Source organism: Sinohyriopsis cumingii, chromosome 2 (assembly GCF_028554795.1).
Source record: "Sinohyriopsis cumingii isolate HCF-2022 chromosome 2, ASM2855479v2, whole genome shotgun sequence".
Taxonomy (NCBI): domain Eukaryota; kingdom Metazoa; phylum Mollusca; class Bivalvia; order Unionida; family Unionidae; genus Sinohyriopsis; species Sinohyriopsis cumingii.
The window spans coordinates 3,875,643-3,894,516 of NC_142962.1; the positions used below are offsets into that span (position 1 = coordinate 3,875,643).

Sequence of the window (18,874 nt, forward strand, 5' to 3'; positions counted from 1 at the left end):
ATACCAAAATCCAAAGGTGTATCTGGCCTTTTTCAAATAAAATGCAAGTTACAAGAGTCTAAAATTTTACCAACCTTTCACAGAAAATATATCAGAGTTCATACTAAACTCTGAATGATAAATCCAAAGACTTTTCCCAAACTTTCAAAGACCACAAACACAGATTTCCCAGACCTATTTTCGCTAACATTTTGTATACCGGTAATATGACAAAACAATGATTGCAAAATACTCCAATATTGTTTAGAGATGAAATTCAAACTATTATTAATTTCCTAAAATTGCTTTATAATGATCTGGAAGATGGGTTATTATTCATTGTTATTTCAGAAATATAAAACTTATGCATCAGATTTAATACAAAATAAATTTTTCTCTTAACAAGCATCAGCACGGCTTTAAATGCATTATTATAGTTGCTGTATCTTCTCTTCAATCATTTTGGAAAGAGAAGCCACTGCTGTCATCTGTTCCTCTGCTCTTCTCCTAAGAGCATTTGACTCTGTTACAAGCACAATGAGTTCTTTTTACTCTGCTTCTTCTGCTTTCTGAAAAGAGGAGCCACGTAGGCTGGCAATGTCAGCTTCAAGATGCAGCCTTTAAAGTTCTTCCATTTCATCCATGGCTAACTCGCATTTCTTTCCTTTTCTGATTTTCTCCTCATGCTCCTCCTCTGCTTTCTTCTTATCCTCTAGATAATGCCAACAAAGGAGGGATATGTCATTATTTCATTGCTAATGATGATTTCCAAAGGTCCACCTGCTTTCCTCATTGTGTCAATGATTATTAGTCTTTGAGCTTTCTCTGCTGAGGTTCCCAACAGATACTCGTTTGTTGACAGAAAATCCTCTCTCCACTGTTGCCTGCCCATGTCACAGCAACAACATTCTCTGGAGAACATTCCAAAGTTCAACATAATCCTTTCTTTTGGAAAGGACGGAATAAAACACTTCATCACGGCTGTCATCTGTTCTATTGAAGAATTTCAAGGGAAGATTGATTGGATAACTTCATCCACTAAATTTTCCATACAGTAAAACCTGTCATGAGTGACCTCTGCTATGAGCGACCACCTGTCATTTCCGACCACAATCGTAATGCACGGATCGATTTTACCATATAAACGCTCTGTTATGAACGACCACCTGCTGAATGCGACCAGCAACCGCGATTTCTTGGTAAAATAAGCATTCTGACACTGCTATGAACGACCGCATCGCCAAACAAACAGACTGACACCACTGACCTTAACTTAATCCATTGTAAACACTAGAGCTCGGGATAAATGTAGTATACAAACAAAGTGCACATTAAATAACACTATAGTTGAACCATATATCGAGATAAACACCTCTAACCATCATTTAATCCTTTGTAACAAAAACTGCATAAATAGTAAAGATTGCTCTAATAAAGTATTTAAAAAGAATTTGTCTTGCTACAGTACCAATTTTGTGAAATTTACAACTCCAGCGTACAGTGTCATTTGGAAACTGCAGTACACCAGACTAAAGTACATGTCACTAACCGCCACTGTAGTGCCGAAGTCATGTGAATAGCCAGTAAGAGTAACATCAAAGGGAGTAATGATGGATATACGCAGTCAATTTAGAGGTTTGTATTTTTTCTTTATCTTTATGAAAACTCATAAAACGCAGTTAGTCTGATGTCCCAGTGAGAAATTGTTTGAAAGGGCTTCAGTGTAGTGTACATCATTTGTCTTTCCAGTTAATCCATAATGCCTGGAGGGTGAAAGAGCTCATTGTCTTTAATACTAGTAAGTGAGAATCATTTCCGGATTTTTTTAAAATTATTTTTTTATTTCTTTTGTTAGTGTTTCACCAAGCCACCATCTGTTTACCTGGGTGCAGATGGTCGCAACCTTTGTTTATCGAGCTATAATGCTGTTGATTTAAACTTTGTCTCAGAATAAATGTATTGTTTCTTGAGAGTTAATTATGTCTTTTGGTTTCATTCATTGGTACATAATATATATTTATTCCACGTTTCCCAAAACCTGATCAAAACCGATAGTCTTTATAACGTCAACACTAATAACAATGGCAGAACCTTCGCTGAAAAAAAAGAAATATTTTAACACTGGAAGAAAGGATTAATGTCATTGAAAGAAATGAAAAATGGGAGACAGCTCGAAAATAGCTGTCAGCTTAAGCGGCCAGTATTAATGGTGGAGGAAGAACCCAGGAATGAACCACCGACCCACATTTAAAAGAGATTAAAGAATATGCTTTACAACATGGTGATCCCAAAATTTTGCTTCTTTGCTCAGAAATGGAGATACATGTTCAGACCAAACAGCTGAGTAAAACATGTCAACAAAGAAGTATAATGGATTTCTTAAAAAACAAGTGAATAAGTGTATAGAATAAGATATGTACATCATATCTAACTGTTCATTTTTTGTACATATTAATGTCATGTTGAAATATAAATTTTATTCTCGTTGTTTGATAGATGTATATCTTTATTATATAAAGATATTTTGAGAGGAATGCATGCAATATTTAACAAGATTTATGAATAAAGGATATGATACATGTACAGTGAGTATGGGTATTATTTATTTTTCAACAATGCTAACTATTGACCCTGAAAATCAGTCCATTTTCACACACCTCTTATGAGAGACCACCTGCCTTGAGAGACCGCTTTTGGTTGGCAGAAGGGGCGGTCTCTCATAACCGGTTTTACTGTACGGAGTCAATATTAAATCATATCGAGACTACTTCTCTTGCTGCCTCACATATAATTCATAACAGTGTGCAGTTAGTGTGTACTAATTTGCATCTTACCTTTGGCATGACCGGTAAGGGCACCTTCTCCAACTGAAGCCAAGTTAATCGTCATTTTACAAAATGTACAAAATGCCTTTCATTTACATGTTTATCCTTTTTCAGCAATTCCTTGCATTTCTCTTCTTCAAGCCAGATATTGAAAGAGCCAAGACTTGGAATTTTTAAACACGAGGTGAAACAAAACTGAAGTGAATTTACTGAACAAACTTTGAATCCTCGAGCGTGTGTTACTTTCACACTTTCTACATAGAGTGAGTGATTGTTCAATGTAACCAAACTTCAATTGGCTGAACAGTCTTGTTAATAAAAAAAAATCATGAATTAGTGTAATGAACATTTTGATTGGCCAAAGCTGATGAACTCGTCCAATCAAAAGAAAGAAGACATGAAAACCGACTACAATCGAATCTAACGACCTTAGGCAATTTTATTTGTTTTAATAATAATAATAATAACAATAATGAGGACTTTCTATAGCGCCTATCCTTAAGAACTCTAAGTGCTTTACAAGATTAGATAACACCAAAAAACATTAAATGATATGATTACAAAAAACAAACACCATGAAATAAGAAAACAAAAAATTTGCTGAAAATAGTTATGGTGCTGTCTTCATTTCGTGAAGTGTGTAGCCAGCTTGCTTTGATGAAGAGTGCATGTGTTTTTAAAGACAATGAGAATGAAATCTTGGACTTTGTAGATGACATTAGGAAGTGATAAATATAGGATACTGTGAATTTGTAAAAAAATATGGACTTAACTTCAGGTCTGTACACATTTAATACAATTTCCCCATTATTGGGTACTCAAGTAACGATAATTAGGACCAACGAGTACCTGGTATAAGATTTCTAAAATTCTGTCCACTCTATGAATAAGACTTACCTTGGAGAAGCTTGTCCAGTTCTTTGGATCCTGTGGTCAACTGAATTATCTCTGATCTCTTCTGGTGAAACTCTGTAGCTGTTGTGAAACCCATGGGTACCAGTTTGGCTGCTTCAGCCTAGAGGAAATAGAAACATGCATAAAAAAATAATAATAAAAATAAAGCAATAAACAGAAAGTCATGTTGATAATGAAAATATTTAAAAAAATATACTTGTCTAAGAATATTCTGATATTTTTTATTCCCCAATTGCAAGATATCTGGTCACCTCATCAACATATACTACTTTACTTTCATAATATTATATACATGTTCTTTCATATTTGATATTTTTGGCCAAAGACAAATAGATCGAACTTTCATTGTCCACCTGACTTAGTTGATCTCTTTACTCCTTGATCAAACATAATTAAGGTACTTAATCCAGCTTTAAATACAAGTAATTACATGAAAAGTTTATGTCAGGATTCACGTATTCCACCAAAGAATAAAAATTCCAGCTGTTTCTTTGGAAAGAAATAAGCATATACACAATTACAAATTAATATCTCCTCATAAATAATCCAAATGGTTTAGTTTCGTATTGATATCCGGGCTCATTTCATCTTATAATTTAATACAAGGGACAATAGTTTCCCCATTTCTTTGGTGTTCAATTTAAGATCTGAAAGCAATGCTTCAAGCCACATGTCATTGTGTAATAGTTTCTCACTAAATTTCAGCTCAGATTCGACATTTAGGACAACACATTTGGCTTAAAACGAATTGCAGTCCATTTTCTAATCCAGATTTCCTCACATATTCACATCCCATGGACACCTAGGTTGGGATGTGGGGTCAGAGAAATTGCATATTGAAAATATGGAATTTGCAGCCACCATGCGGTAGTGGTAGTCTCAAACTAGCGGGCCTAGCAAGTTTAAACGATGTTATATCAACTCATACCTACATAAAATCGATAGGAAAATGATTTATTTTCTCAGAAATGGCAAGTATTATAATCATTATGTCTTTAGTCTGCTGACAGCCTAGACGAAACTACACCAAATATGAAACCTAATCTGGTACTCATCATTTGCATTACTAGTCACAGGATTTCACAAATCTCAATAGTTATGTGATATCAACAGCACACTCCTTTTTTATGTTGTTGTACAAAATTTAATTATACTAAATGAAAGTCAAATACCTTTTGTAATAACCAGAAAGAACATATAATTTTCAACATATTTATTTGAAGACCGACCAGAAACCTATCGCTGTCGCTGCAATCTGGCCAGTCAGAATGAACAAGCACAGAGAACAAATTAACCTGGTAATCACGTGACACAACAACACCCAGGCTATTGTTCTAGGAATAAATACAGTATATGTAATTTTGGGTTCTTTTGATTTTGTATTACAACCAGCATATGATTTTCATTTAATATTTTTTTCTACATTTGAAATGGGATATCACTGATATCACGTGACTATGGTATCTATGAGGTCATGAACATGTGGGTTGTGAAATTTGTGTACTCATACAACTACCAATCCAAATCGTGATTACCAGGTCAAATTTAATCAACAACTTAGTTTTATTTTGTCTTTAAGCAGATGAAAGACATAACAATTTTAATACTCGCAATTTATGAGAAAATAAATAATTTTCATATCGATTTATTGAAGGTCTGACTAGATTTAACGTTTAAGTCTGCTAGGCCATCTAGTAAGCGGCTACGCTTTGCCGCCACCTTGTTGGCCTCTTGTGATGCTAAACTGGTTTTCAGATCTTCTGTGTAAGAAAAGATACGGATATTGAGCTGTCTGTGGCAAAAAAGGTCCACTAGACGAATCTAATTCACTGAGCGTTTGGATTGACTCAACAAATGTGTTTATGGCAAGCACACAAATGATATATACTGCAAATTCTGAATATTCTGGTCAGAACTTGTTAAATCTAACTCACAATCAGTTCAGTTACAAATCAATTATGTAATTATTTCAGGCATCAAGTGATGGCAGAAAATTCCAGGGGTTTTCCCCAACTTACAATATTTGCAAAATTCAAGGACTTTTCTGATCAGGAAAAAAATTGTCATTTCTCCATAACTTTTTCCGGATTTCCCAGTAGCGTGGAAACTCTGTATAATATCTGCCATCATAAACCTACCAGTATTTTGTCAGCCTTAGCTTCACTGATCCCTTTCACAGCTAACAGGTTCTTTTTGGGAGCATATGCCACAGCTTCCACTGTATAGAACCCTGCCTCTTCCAACTTTTTAATGTCTGTGGCACTGATCCCATTTGCCTGAAAACATAAACAGAATACAACTATATGTACTTGACATTAGGCTAATAATTGTACTTTTATACATGCTAAACAAGTTTTCCAAAATATACAACTGAAGTGATTGATTTATATTTAAATGAGATGCCAAAGGCCTGAGCTCATTCTCCTGGATGACGTCTACCTAAAGACAAATGCAAGGACAGTTGATCAAGATTAATATCATGTTTCAATGTTCTGATTAACAGCCACCTGAAAAATACCATACTTTTACAGACTAACTGCATAGTCATCTGCTTTTAGAAGAGTAACAATTTCTGTTATACAGATACACTATACAGCTTTTTAATCCAAGACAGCTACATAAAAAAAATTGTTCTTGTTAGATTTAAGAGCACCTTTAAAATATGGGCTAACAGAATAAAATCATAACTGACAGAAATATGATTGTTTGCTGCACAGTCTGGTACTGGCTTGTCCATGCTTGATATGGGTCTGGGTGACATATTAAATTCAGTGAAATTGGTCAGGGAACCAGACTAACTTTACCTGAATACAGTGTGACCCCGCTATAACATGGTAGTTGGGAGCCATAGAACCCAACCATGTAATAAGCAACCAGATCAGTTTGCTGAAGAAAATGATGCATGTATCCCCCCAAAATATGTGTGTTTTTTTATATATAATACAGGTGGTAAAATACATGCTTCACTGGCATTTACCATCTTAAATCAATGCATATTAAATGAGAAATACACCTGTAGTGACAATAGAGAAGGCATATATAATATTTTACTTTATAAAGGGAAACCACAGATTGGTACATATACATGTCTAACGTAAAGCAGGCATAAAGTATCAACACCGTGTACTCACCCACGGATCTAATCACATACTCTGAATCCACAATACAAGTAATTCCATCAAAATATGTACACACACACACAAAGATTTAACATATTCAATAATTTTGTCACTGATCATATGGTTCTGAATTCAGTGGAAAAACATAGCACAATCACGTAACAAATGATGAAGCACATTTACTTTTCAGTACTTCACAAGTCAATAAAAATTACTTTGCATATTAAGCCACCATTGGTAATGTTTGTAAGCATAAACTTTTTCCCTGCAAAAAGGAAACTTTCATGACACAGTAAACATGTTCCAGTCATGTTGGAAAATGAAATAAAAAATCCATCAAATTCCATTGATTTTATTTAAGTTTGGTACCAGCTTCCTTTGAAGAAAAGTTCTTTGGATTTTTTTTAAGCCTGTAGTCAGCTTTCTTTGATGAAGGGTGCATGCATTATTGATGTCATAGCTAAAGGATAGCTTCAGAGAACCAAACAAATGCCCATTTATTATTGTGGTGGCAACATCAAACTGTATTGCATGATGGAGACTTTTTTTTCCATTTGCTAAGTTTATTTTCATAACAAAAGGTGATTCAAAGGTAATCTATTTTCTTTGAAATTTCAGCAAACTATTTTATCTGGGTACATTTTCTAAAAAGGAATTGGCCATCGTTTGGTCGACTGTAGTTACTGTTCCTCCCTGCCTATTGGTTCTCTCAGATCACTGCCATTTCACCTCTGTCTGCGTGGGTTTGGGTCTTGGATTCGGCCAATGTGGGTATGTTAGAAAGTTTGCCAGTAACTTATTGTGGGTCAGTGGGTTTTTTCTGGGGTTTTCCAGTGTTCTTCCTTCACCATTAATACTGGCCGCCATGTATAGCCTATCATGTGCTGAAAAATGGTGTTAAACCCCACAACAACAACTGCCTTCCATGCATCATCAGAAATTTAACAAAGATCAACAGACGATAGAGATGCAGGTGTTTTGGTCTGATGACAGGGATTACTACAGAAAATGCGAGTGTTCTGAAGGATTTAATGTCCGACAGAAAAGAGGAATTTTACTTACCATCCACATACAAATGTCAATCTATGAAAATATATTAATTACTGACAAGCGGCAGAAAATCTGACAAAAGATAGATCACAAGATAATGCCTCGTCCGGTTGATCTCTGCTACCAGAAGTGTCAACAACAAAAAAAGTCGATATATCACTACATACAGTACTCATGCTAGATGTCAACATAAGCGGATTATAACAATTCACTGTTAAGACGGTTTGTCAATATGGACAAAGAATTCATTTATATAACAATAGATAAATTTCAGTGTATTTTATATCATAGTTTGCGGCTTCCTTTCATAGGGCCTCTGAATTTCTCCACTCCAAACCAATGGTTGTATTCACAAGTTTAAACAGCCGACAATGTTGCCAAAAACATTAATAAATTGCCAGATGGTATATTTTGCCACCAATAAGGAAAAAGTCGCAGTTTGCGAAATTGGCGAAGCTCTACATGATCCCAGAATAAACTTTTTACACAATATTTTGCTTACTTTTAAGAAGAAAAAACTATTTTTTTCATGTACGAGAAAAATACATATAAAATTTCAGGAGCCACACCACAATCATCTTGTATTATTCATGCGCGATCTCTTCCTCAAAATGATAATAAACTTTTTTTTTTCTTCGTACTTTTAAGATTTTTTCATGTACGAGAAAATTTCAGGAGCCACACTACAATCTTGTACTTTCTGAATTCGTGTTATACTGGAGCGTGCTATAGCAGGGTCACACAGTACCTCAAACTTTGTGTATTTGGTGATGCAAGATATCTACATGATCAAACTGTTGCTCAACAGATTTCAAAACTGAGGGGTCAGTTGAACCATGACTCCAAAATCTCAAGAGTCAAAACTGAAATCTCGAGTCAAATCTCTTAAACAGCCACAAGCCCATAGCTGTGATTCCTTGATATTGGTGAAAACAAATGATGTTTAAGATTTTATTTCTCTCGTGCTGAATAATGAGAAAATATTCCAATTTTGAGCGAAGTAAGAACAGCAAATCAGAAGCAGGATCACTTCACTGATCTCATTAGACTTTCTCAAGATCTTGATACTGAAATCCCATATTAAAGATTGTATAAAAAAATATCATGAGAAATATGGCCTTCAAAGTTGTAACAAGTTAAGCCAATCAGATGAATGATTCCCTCATTATTATGCACGCCTCTCCCATCATCGAACATGTCCACAGATCTTGATGATACAAGCTTAATTTCAAAGCCTGATCAAAATCATATCAGAAATATGACCTCCTCCAGAGTGGAGAAAAGCTCTGCCAATTAGATGCATGATCATGTGTGGATTTTGCTGTATTGACCTTTTCCAAGATCCTGATGACATCAGTCAAATCTCAGGTCTAATAAAAACTGGACCAGAAATATGGCTTTCCAAGTGCAAAAAACATTGTTAGTGGAAGCACTGATGCAGATCCATACCATGCATTCATTCAGCCTTATGTCCAGCTGTGCTAACAACAGTCCCTCAAAGGGACTGACACACTCCTGGCCAAAAAGACTTTTCCAGGTATCTGAGTCAAGACCATTTTTCTTTTAACTGCTGAGTATTCAAATAACCTAGGATATTTTTCAGCAAGAAGAAAAATTTCCAGATGTACATTGTGGTAGCTATAGTGAATTTAAGACTGGCAACAATTTCATTTAGGACCAACTAGATGACATGAGACGTCTTGTGTGTGTTGTTAAAACTGTATGTCAGTATGACCAAACATTCAGGAGCAGCAATAACACAAGATTTTCAAGATGTTCATTGTAGCAGTCATATTGATGCAAGATTGGCACCATTTTCATTTAGGATCAACTAAACATCAGAAAAATGCATGGGAGTCATGGTAGTGCAGTTGGTAGAGCACCAGACATGTAATGCAAAAGTCACAGGTCTGATACCTGCCCAGGCCAGCAAGGGTAGGATACCTCAGTGTCTGCCTGGGAGAGGCACTTATTTCCTCGGCATGATATGGTCCATACCTGCCAAATTTTTAAAATCAAAACAAGGAACTATACAACCAACTCATGGAGTGGGTTATCAGTTTATTCACACGTGACCTATCATTAATATTTTTTCACTATAGAAGACTAATTTTATTTAGTAAATCATAATATATTAATTAAGCAATAGCTGCAGCACAATCAAACAATTGATAGTGTATTATAAATAATGAATCATTTCAGAAGAGCATCAAAAACGAGATCATGTGAGCTGCCATGTTGAATATCAGAGTTTTCACCAAAAAGACTTGGTTGGTTAAAAATGAAAACGGTGCTGATCATGTAAATCATGTTCATCCATCCAGCAGTAGCAGTGATAAGCTTTTCAAGCTGGCCAGCAAGGCAGATATACTGCTGGTCAAATTGGTGCCATTTCAATTCAGAACAAAATGGAGCTCATTTGAGGTCTCTGGTGAAAAGCCCATGTTGATGTGACTTTCTGTTTAGAAGGATTAACGACAAAATTTTTAAGATGGTTTCCATACTATGTATGTAGGACCAACTAAACATCACAGCATGTCTTTTCGCGAAACCTGCTAATGACTTTCTGTTCACAAGAGGTGAGAACAGTATTTTCCATATGGTCGCCATGGTGAACATATTGGATGTCAGACCTGCACCATTTTCAATATGGATCAACTAAACATCATAAATAGTCATTTAGTGAAAACTCCATCTTGATATGACCATCCAATCTGGAGAATCAGCAATAACAAGATTTTCATGATACAGGATCTCCAAGCAACACTATACTGACTAGACCTTGCAATGCACGTGGGTGTCATTGCAATCCTCTTAGCAGCTGCAGAAGAGCAGCAATAACAAATGCACCTATCGACTGACAACAGGCCATTCCATAAGCTCTTCTCATCTATGAACACTAGAGATTAGAAAATTGAGATGAAAAAAAATAATAAATGCAAGTTTCAGTCTATTCACTTAAAATCCATTTGAAATTTCCCTTTCTCAAAAGGCAACATATCTACCAAGATACATTAATTTTCCCCTCAAGGTCAGAAAATACAGAAACTGGATATAAAACTGGAGCCTTCACAATACCCTGTAAATAAAGCACTGAAATAAAAATGGTTCCACAAAACATCTTATCCATGACATGCAGTATCAAGAATGCAAAATCTTTAACTCATAAAAAGTTTTACCATTTGCTAACCCAGGTGAAATGACAACAATTCCAGTCTTGTAATGTGGATCCAAACAAACCCACAACCTTTCAAAATATCAGTAAAAACCTGCATGATTGAAAAATAGTTTTAATTTTGACTGTCTCACTATAAGAAGGAATTTTGTTAAAGGGATTGTCTGATAAACTTACAAATAAAGGACTATTGTTTCTATTTACGGAGTTAGTACGATGAATTGAAGCAGGCTTACCTCTAATCTGCTAATTAGCAAAGGACCAAATGTCTCCTCTTCCACCTCAGCAACCTGCTCTCTGCGCTGCTGTTGCTGGGCACTCATTCCCCGTAATGATACTCGAAAAACACAATCACTTTGTTCTTGTCTCACCTAAACCTGTCGCTTGTTTACCTGGTTTCAGTATTTTGGACTGTTCTTGTTTTCCTTTGCTCAACTGTAAAATGATTAGAATTTTTTTTTTAACTAGGCTTCTTTTCATGTTTTACAATTCTCTATATAAATATTTTAAACAATCCCTCAAAGGCACCGACACTGGCTGAAAAGAATTTATGTAAATCCATAATAAGCCTATTTCTTCTTTTAGCTACAGAGTACTGGGTCATTCCATATCAAGTGGACCGGATTTTGTAAAGTTGGGACCCCCTCAAAAACACTAGAAAAAATATATGTTGAAGTACAGGTTGAGGGAAGAAGACCTATAAAATAATAGACTCATAGTTCAAAAAGTGATTAAGAAACATTTTATGGAGACACCACAAACTGTGAAAAATCAAAAACACGTCAAGACAAGAACCAAGAACAAATTTTTGATATGTTGGAGGCATGGTAATGAAGTCTAAATCCCATCAGTGTCAGATTTCTAGGAGGTCATCTATGTGGTTCCATGACAGTGTCAGATTTCTAGGAGGTCATCTACGGGGTTCCATGACAGTGTCAGATTTCTAGGAGGTCATCTACGGGGTTCCATGACAGTGTCAGATTTCTAGGTCATCTACAGGGTTCCATGACAGTGTCAGATTTCTAGGAGGTCATCTACGGGGTTCCATGACAGTGTCAGATTTCTTGAAGGTCATCTATGGGGTTCCATGACAGTGTCAGATTTCTAGGAGGTCATCTACGGGGTTCCATGACAGTGTCAGATTTCTAGGAGGTCATCTACGGGATTCCATGTCAGTGTCAGATTTCTAGGAGGTCATCTACGGGGTTCCATGACATTGTCTGATTTCATGGTGGTCATCTACGGGGTTCCATGACCTTTTGAATAAGCGGGATATTTTTAAGTTTTTACTATGGAACCATCTTTACAGCAAAAAATCTGAAAATCTAATGAAGATACAGGTCTTTTCACATATTACTAATGGAATATCATCCATTGCCTCACTACTAGCCCAATATTTCATTGCTATATGTTTGCATGTGGAAGCTGGACTGCTGCAAAATCCTTTTTAAAAAAAAATTAGTACATTGCTTGGAATAGGGGTTTTGTGGTCATATAACGTGGCAACAATGCAAGATAGCTTCAAGATGATTTCAGATCTATACACAAAGTTAAGCAGGACTTGTGATTTTCAGCTGTCTAGCCAATTAAAAATGTGGAAAAAAGTTATGTGAAAATCACCCCCAGCTACATGCTACCCCACGTTATTGGTGGAATTCAATTTTACAGAAAACTGTATCTCCCTCAATTTTTGAGATATGAGGCCAATATTTTGTATGTCTTCATCCCTCAACATGTACTACAACATATATAATTTTCAGACTTTTGTTAGGCTGCTGAATTCCCACACCTGGCCCACTTGACATGGAAACAAAAGTATGTTTTTTTTTTAGATATTATGGTCACAAGATACCTTTAAGTGCAGTAAAAAAATTCTTCTTCAAACTCACAGCCTCTCAAACTGAACATGATACAGAGGTCAACTCAACAGATTTTGCCACTGACCAGCAGGGCCAGCACAGATTGAAATTAACAATCTTTAATAAAACTGACTGACCCTCCAAATACAAAACACATTCACTAACCAGGTAAACTGCATTATTCTGAAAATATGTTAGACAAAACAATGGAACCTACTTTGTATAGGAAAATATTGTCAGCCGAAGTTTCTAGATGTTGGCCCCCCTCCCCCCCCGCCCCCAGACTAGAGGCTCAATCAACCCTTGCGATAAGATGGATAGAAGATATAACCAGTGTTCAATTTAGTTAAATATTAAGGCTTAATATTTGGGGGGAAAAGTGAAGTTACTAAATTGTATTCTTCTGATATATACACAAATTTGGTTTAGTGATAAATACTAATTCATACTTATTTGTGTCATCATGCTTACAAGCCAGCACAGCTAAAATGCCACGTCAATATACCTTTGACCATAAAATCAAATTTCAAAGTCACACTGTTCATATGCAGAATAAAGTACAAAAATGCAATCAATGACCATCGACTCCTCACCAATGAGAATTAGGTCTTGGCACATGTTTGCGCAAAGTGAATTAATACTACATGATAATGCATAAAGGAGGTAATTACTGGCAGGATTGAGTTGCAATAAATATTTGCCAAAAGTGAATTAATACCATATGATAATGCAAAAAGGATGCAATTACTGGCAGCATTGAATTCCACTCAGTTTTTACAAGTGAGTGATATGAGGAAAGCAATTATCTTTTCAGTTTGAAAACTTTTTGTGTATACCAGTAGACTGTCTTGTATCAAACTTCATGAACACATTAGCTATTTGATGAACATTTTCTATTCTTATAATGAGTCCCAGGTGGCCAAATGATCTATGGCTCTTGCCCATCACTTGCACATCTCACCTTTGTCCATGTGAGTTTGAGTCTGCTCAACAAATACACAACCCATAATGCACGAAGTATATTACATGAAGATGAAAAATGAACAAATGTGGGTATAGGTTACAAGTTAGAAGGTTCTGGTATCAGCCATATCCCCTTAGAAAATAGATAGTTTATAAAAAAGTAGTCCTCTTTTATGTATTGTATATACATTGTCAACCAACAGTGTCACTAAGCAATTAAAAAAGGTATGCACTGTATCCAATAGCACATAGCTGTTTAGCAGCTATTTACATGCTACATGTACTTAAATTAACCTTGATTTGGGGCTGCTTGAGACATGTAAACTTTTTAATGAGGCTACCAAGGGAAACACGCTACTCAGAGAGAAATGAAAACACATCACCAAGTGTTGAATTAAATAAGCACAAGTAAAATTTGTACTTTGTAAAACACTCGCAAATTCCTTAATACGCAAAAAAGCAATATATATAATTAAGATTATTTATAGCATAATCAATACATCAAAATAAAATGGAATTTATAAATTAAATTAATTAAAATTAAATGTTTTTAACAAAAAGGGCAGGTATGAAAGAAACGATAGGTCTAAATTTTATGCAAGATTCTTCTATATTAGCCATCCTGACAGTGGTATTTTCCACCGAAAATTTTTTCACACAGCCTTGCAAGATGCCCCACCTTAAATTTCCTAACCGGCCAGATATTTAGTTTCAGAACATTGTAAAATAAATTTGCATCTTACACCAACCATTGGTAGCTATCACAAGCATTAATAAAGTTACTTTTTTGTACTTGTCAACCATTTTCATAATTGGGGACTGCAAATTAATATCAACTTTAGGCAATTTTATTTGTGACTTCCTCTGATGACGTGTGTAGCAGGCTTGCTTTGATGAAGAGTGCATGTGTTATTGAAGTCACCGCCAAGGCCAACTTTGGATGGCCAAACAAAGCCTCTTTTGCTACTGCGGCGGCAATGAAACTGAACAGGTCATTAAAAGAAAGAAACCAGGATAACTAGATTACATCTGAATCTAACAACCTCGGACAATTTTATGTGTGATTATCGAAAGAAATTAAAAACATTTGGGTTTATTTCAATTTTCAAAGATTTTTAAAGACCTCAGGGTAATATGCTCGATTTTCCAAACTTTCAAGGCCTTGAAAATGCTACCTCAATTTCCCAAAACTCTCAAAGACATTCAAAGAGGTACGAGCCCCGTAGGACTCATCACCAGCTTAAGAACTGGACTGCTACTTGGGCGATTTTCATCGCCAACCTACACTGTTATAAATATGACTTAACCCTTCACCATCTTGCCGAAATGTCGTTAAGTATATCCTCAATTTTTAATCTGCTACTCAGTGCTTAGGAACATATATTGGTGAAACTAAACATGGTTTCCATGCTTTACTAAACATAAATTTCCAGGATGAAATTAATTTTTTCAAGGTTAACATATGACCATTACTGAATGGAATTAAAGAACATTTTGGATTATAAAACATGCATTTTCCAAATCTGAAGATGTTTCTCTTTCAAGACTTGAAAAAACATATATGTCAGAAAAGATGATCATGTACAAAACCACAAAATGAGTCACACGAAACCAATCTGTCTATATTCCTATGAACTAGCATTTACAGCCATTTCAATGTACAGAATACAAATTCTAACTTTACTTTGCTGACCTGCATTATGTTGCTACGTGAAAACAGCATAATGAGCATAAATTATTTTGTTTCCTTACAAACCTAGAGAAATATATGTGCATCTTATACTTGACTAAAAGCTGTCTGGCATTTCTGTGCACTAAGGTTTCCGTCACCAATGCATACTGAATATGACTGATTGACGAAAATAAAATACTGCAATGCTTACCATTTGAAAAGAGGCAATTGTCACCAGAATATTCTGTTCAAAATAATATTAATTTCGGACACATGGGATACCACACACACCCTTTTTCATGATTTGCAATATATCAGCCTATTATGCGCACAGTTTGAAAAGATATAATATTTATCCATCGGGTTACAGAAATGAAGTACATTACTTTGGACTGCTTCTGTCAGCACTTCAGTCGAGTAATTAGATCAGGTTTATAGCTAGTTTTACAAAATTCAACGTAACAATGCAAATAAAAGGCAAGCCATATTAAGCATACTAAACCTATCTTGTAAAAATAATTAGCAAAGTTTGACATTTTATTATATAAAAGCTATTATGTGGAAGAGAAACAATGAATAGGGTACAATATGTTTACAGCGTCTTGTTTATGGGGAAAAAGTTTTAAAGACTTTAGAAACAGACTATATAATAATAATAATATTAATCAGGACTTTGAATAGCGCCTACTCTTTAGAAGCTCTAAGCGCTTTACAACATTAGACAACACCTGTAAGATAAAAAAAAACATATAATGATATGATTACAAAAACAAACACCATGAAATTAGAAAACATAAAAAACATGCTGAGAATAAGGTAGGAAGCATTATTAGGTCTTTAAGTTTGTTCTTGCAGTCAAAATAAGTGAGCTTTGAGAGCACTCTTGAATGGGATCACTGTGTCTTTGTGTCTAAGTTCAGTGGGCAATTCATTCCACGTTACGCTGGCCATATGCCAAGGAATTTCTTAAGAATCCAGTTCTAGCAGCAAGTTGACATGTTGGGTAGCAGACGATTTTGTATGTGTGGGACAACTTGTTGCAAAATTGGAAACTTGGATTAAAATGCAGAATTCTTTTAAGGTATACATTTCCATCTTTTAAATAATGTATTTATTTGCATGATTCTAAAAGATACATAGCAAATAGGATTTTCTGGGTTACAGATTCAAGAAGGTCATTGAGTTGGTCTTCGTGTTGACTAGTCCTACATGTAAGACACAGCACATGTTGATTTTGTTTAGGTGCTATGTCTTACTATCCAAATAACGGCCTTGTATAGCGTCGTTGACATCGGAGTGAGTAATCAAAGTTTCACACACTTGGCAGCCTATATCGACACTCTTCCAGTAACTTATGTGTAACTGATATACTTCCTGTGCTGTCTTTATCCTGGGGGAATGAAAATATGACACTAGCAAATGGACACATTTTCACGTTCTGTTGAGATACATTTGTTGCAATGTGACGGTAGTGGAGGTATGCCAAAGTTCAAGTAGGTTCATGTCGGGGATCTGTTTCTTGAACAAAATGAACTGTTGCTTACAGTTCCAATAGGCATAATATATTTTTTATTCATTTCGTTAAAGCAAAATATTTCAACATAACCTGATTTCGGCATTCTTGGCTTTCCAGCCAACTGAAATGTAGGCCAACAAAACTTGAAAACTGGTCCATTTCTTTTGTAAGAATTTGAATTTATTAGAGAAAAGGCATCAGAGTAAGCAAAGTCTGACTAAAACAGTATAACTTTACTTTGTAGAAGAGCTTCGTTATTTTAGCTGTCAGTTGTGTGAAATATTCCTGAAAATTTTACTTTGTAATGATGTTAGTCGACATCAAAACACGCTACACAGCGCCGTTAGTTAGGCTGTAAGACCCTGAGGCTCAAAACATAAATATCAGCGACAGGTCTTACATGTAGGTCTACATGTTGACATTTAGAAATTACATTTTCATATGCATTTCGAGTCGAAATGTGGCATATTTTTTGTACAGTTTATGAATACCACTTTTCTTAATTACTGTATCACCGTTCTTTCTTCATACAAAATGGATTTTAGACCCAAAATAACATGTGATCCAGTGTTTACAAAAATGACGTATCGTTGCGCAGAGTTAACCGACGCGCTGAATTGGCCGACACGGTGGTATAACTTAAAATGAATTTTTATTTTGCTCCTCTATACGAACAACTGAAATACAATATTAAACTATTTGTTTTGCTCCAAGAGCAACATTAAGAGATACTCGATCCATCAAAATTTCAAACTGCTCCTTACATTTTCAAAGGCACCCTCGTTTTCGCTGCTTTATAAGTGGGTTACTGTCCAATCATTGATTGTCTGAAATTGTGAAATCCCTGCAATGCTTTGTTTGCTACGAATGAACCTAACCCACTACACTTTTCGCTGGGGCGCAAATGAAAATTTCACATTATGAAATATAGTCTTCTCGTTTTCAATACTGAGAGGAAGTTCTTTGCTTGCATAACTCTTCTGCTGGAAGCAAACATCCCGCCAACTGACAACTTCCGGGATATGTCATAACATACAACCCGACGCCAGGTTGTATCCGTGTCGTCCACTATGAACAAAATGTTTCGAATCTCAGAACAAATGAGCTCAAAACAAATATATTCTAAAACAGATGACATGCCACTACCTGTTATTTGAACATTGTGTTTTCGATCAGATAATCAATAACTCACTTAATTCAAAGCCTTCAGAAAAACTCGAAAAAAACCCAGAATAATACAAGAAAAGTATGGCAGCCGTGATTAGGGTCTATGTTACGGATATACGAGGGTATTACAAAAGGTCTGACTTTATTTGTGCTATACAGCAAAGTTCTAATTTTATGATTCAGCCAGAACTCAGGGTTAGGCCTAAATGGAGGCCGTGACTAAGTCTGGATGTTGCGCTCCTTCAGGAAGTCCTTCATGACGATGGATTTATGCATAGACCTCTACCCTGTCATGGAGCAGATCAGTAGTTCCGAAAACCCTGGCTTACGACCCAAATCAGAGTCGCGAGGACGCTCTGAAAGGTCACGGAGGGTTGCCAGGTTTTGTTGTTTTGATTGTTTTGGGGTGGGGGAGTTGGCAGAGCTTATCCAAATGTGGAAACGGGATCGTGAGGCTCAGAAACAAAATATTTGTTCGGGTCAATATCAACAAAAGGTTATGAATCACTGGATTAATGTAAATATCGGTTACTGGTGCGCATACGGGTCCTTGTTTCAAAACTGTTGGCAACCCTTTCGAGGCATAAAGATCTCCAGTGACAATATCTGAGTCAAGCACATGTACGTCTAGTCC

General features: G+C 35.7%; 1 protein-coding gene across 1 annotated transcript in view; it reads right to left on the reverse strand.

Annotated features, from left to right (window-relative positions):
• LOC149804255 (DNA repair protein RAD51 homolog 1) overlaps positions 1 to 18,094 on the reverse strand; it is a 36,442-nt gene extending 18,348 nt beyond the window's left edge. The window contains exons 1-4 of the mRNA XM_089938138.1: positions 17,838 to 18,094; positions 11,300 to 11,498; positions 5,858 to 5,995; positions 3,702 to 3,819 (exon numbers count right to left, since the gene is read on the reverse strand). Of these exons, the coding sequence (XP_089794264.1) occupies positions 3,702 to 3,819; positions 5,858 to 5,995; positions 11,300 to 11,386 (343 nt within the window). The 5' untranslated portion in view covers positions 11,387 to 11,498; positions 17,838 to 18,094. The remainder of the gene's footprint in view (positions 1 to 3,701; positions 3,820 to 5,857; positions 5,996 to 11,299; positions 11,499 to 17,837) is intronic.
• Positions 18,095 to 18,874: the final 780 nt, after the last annotated feature.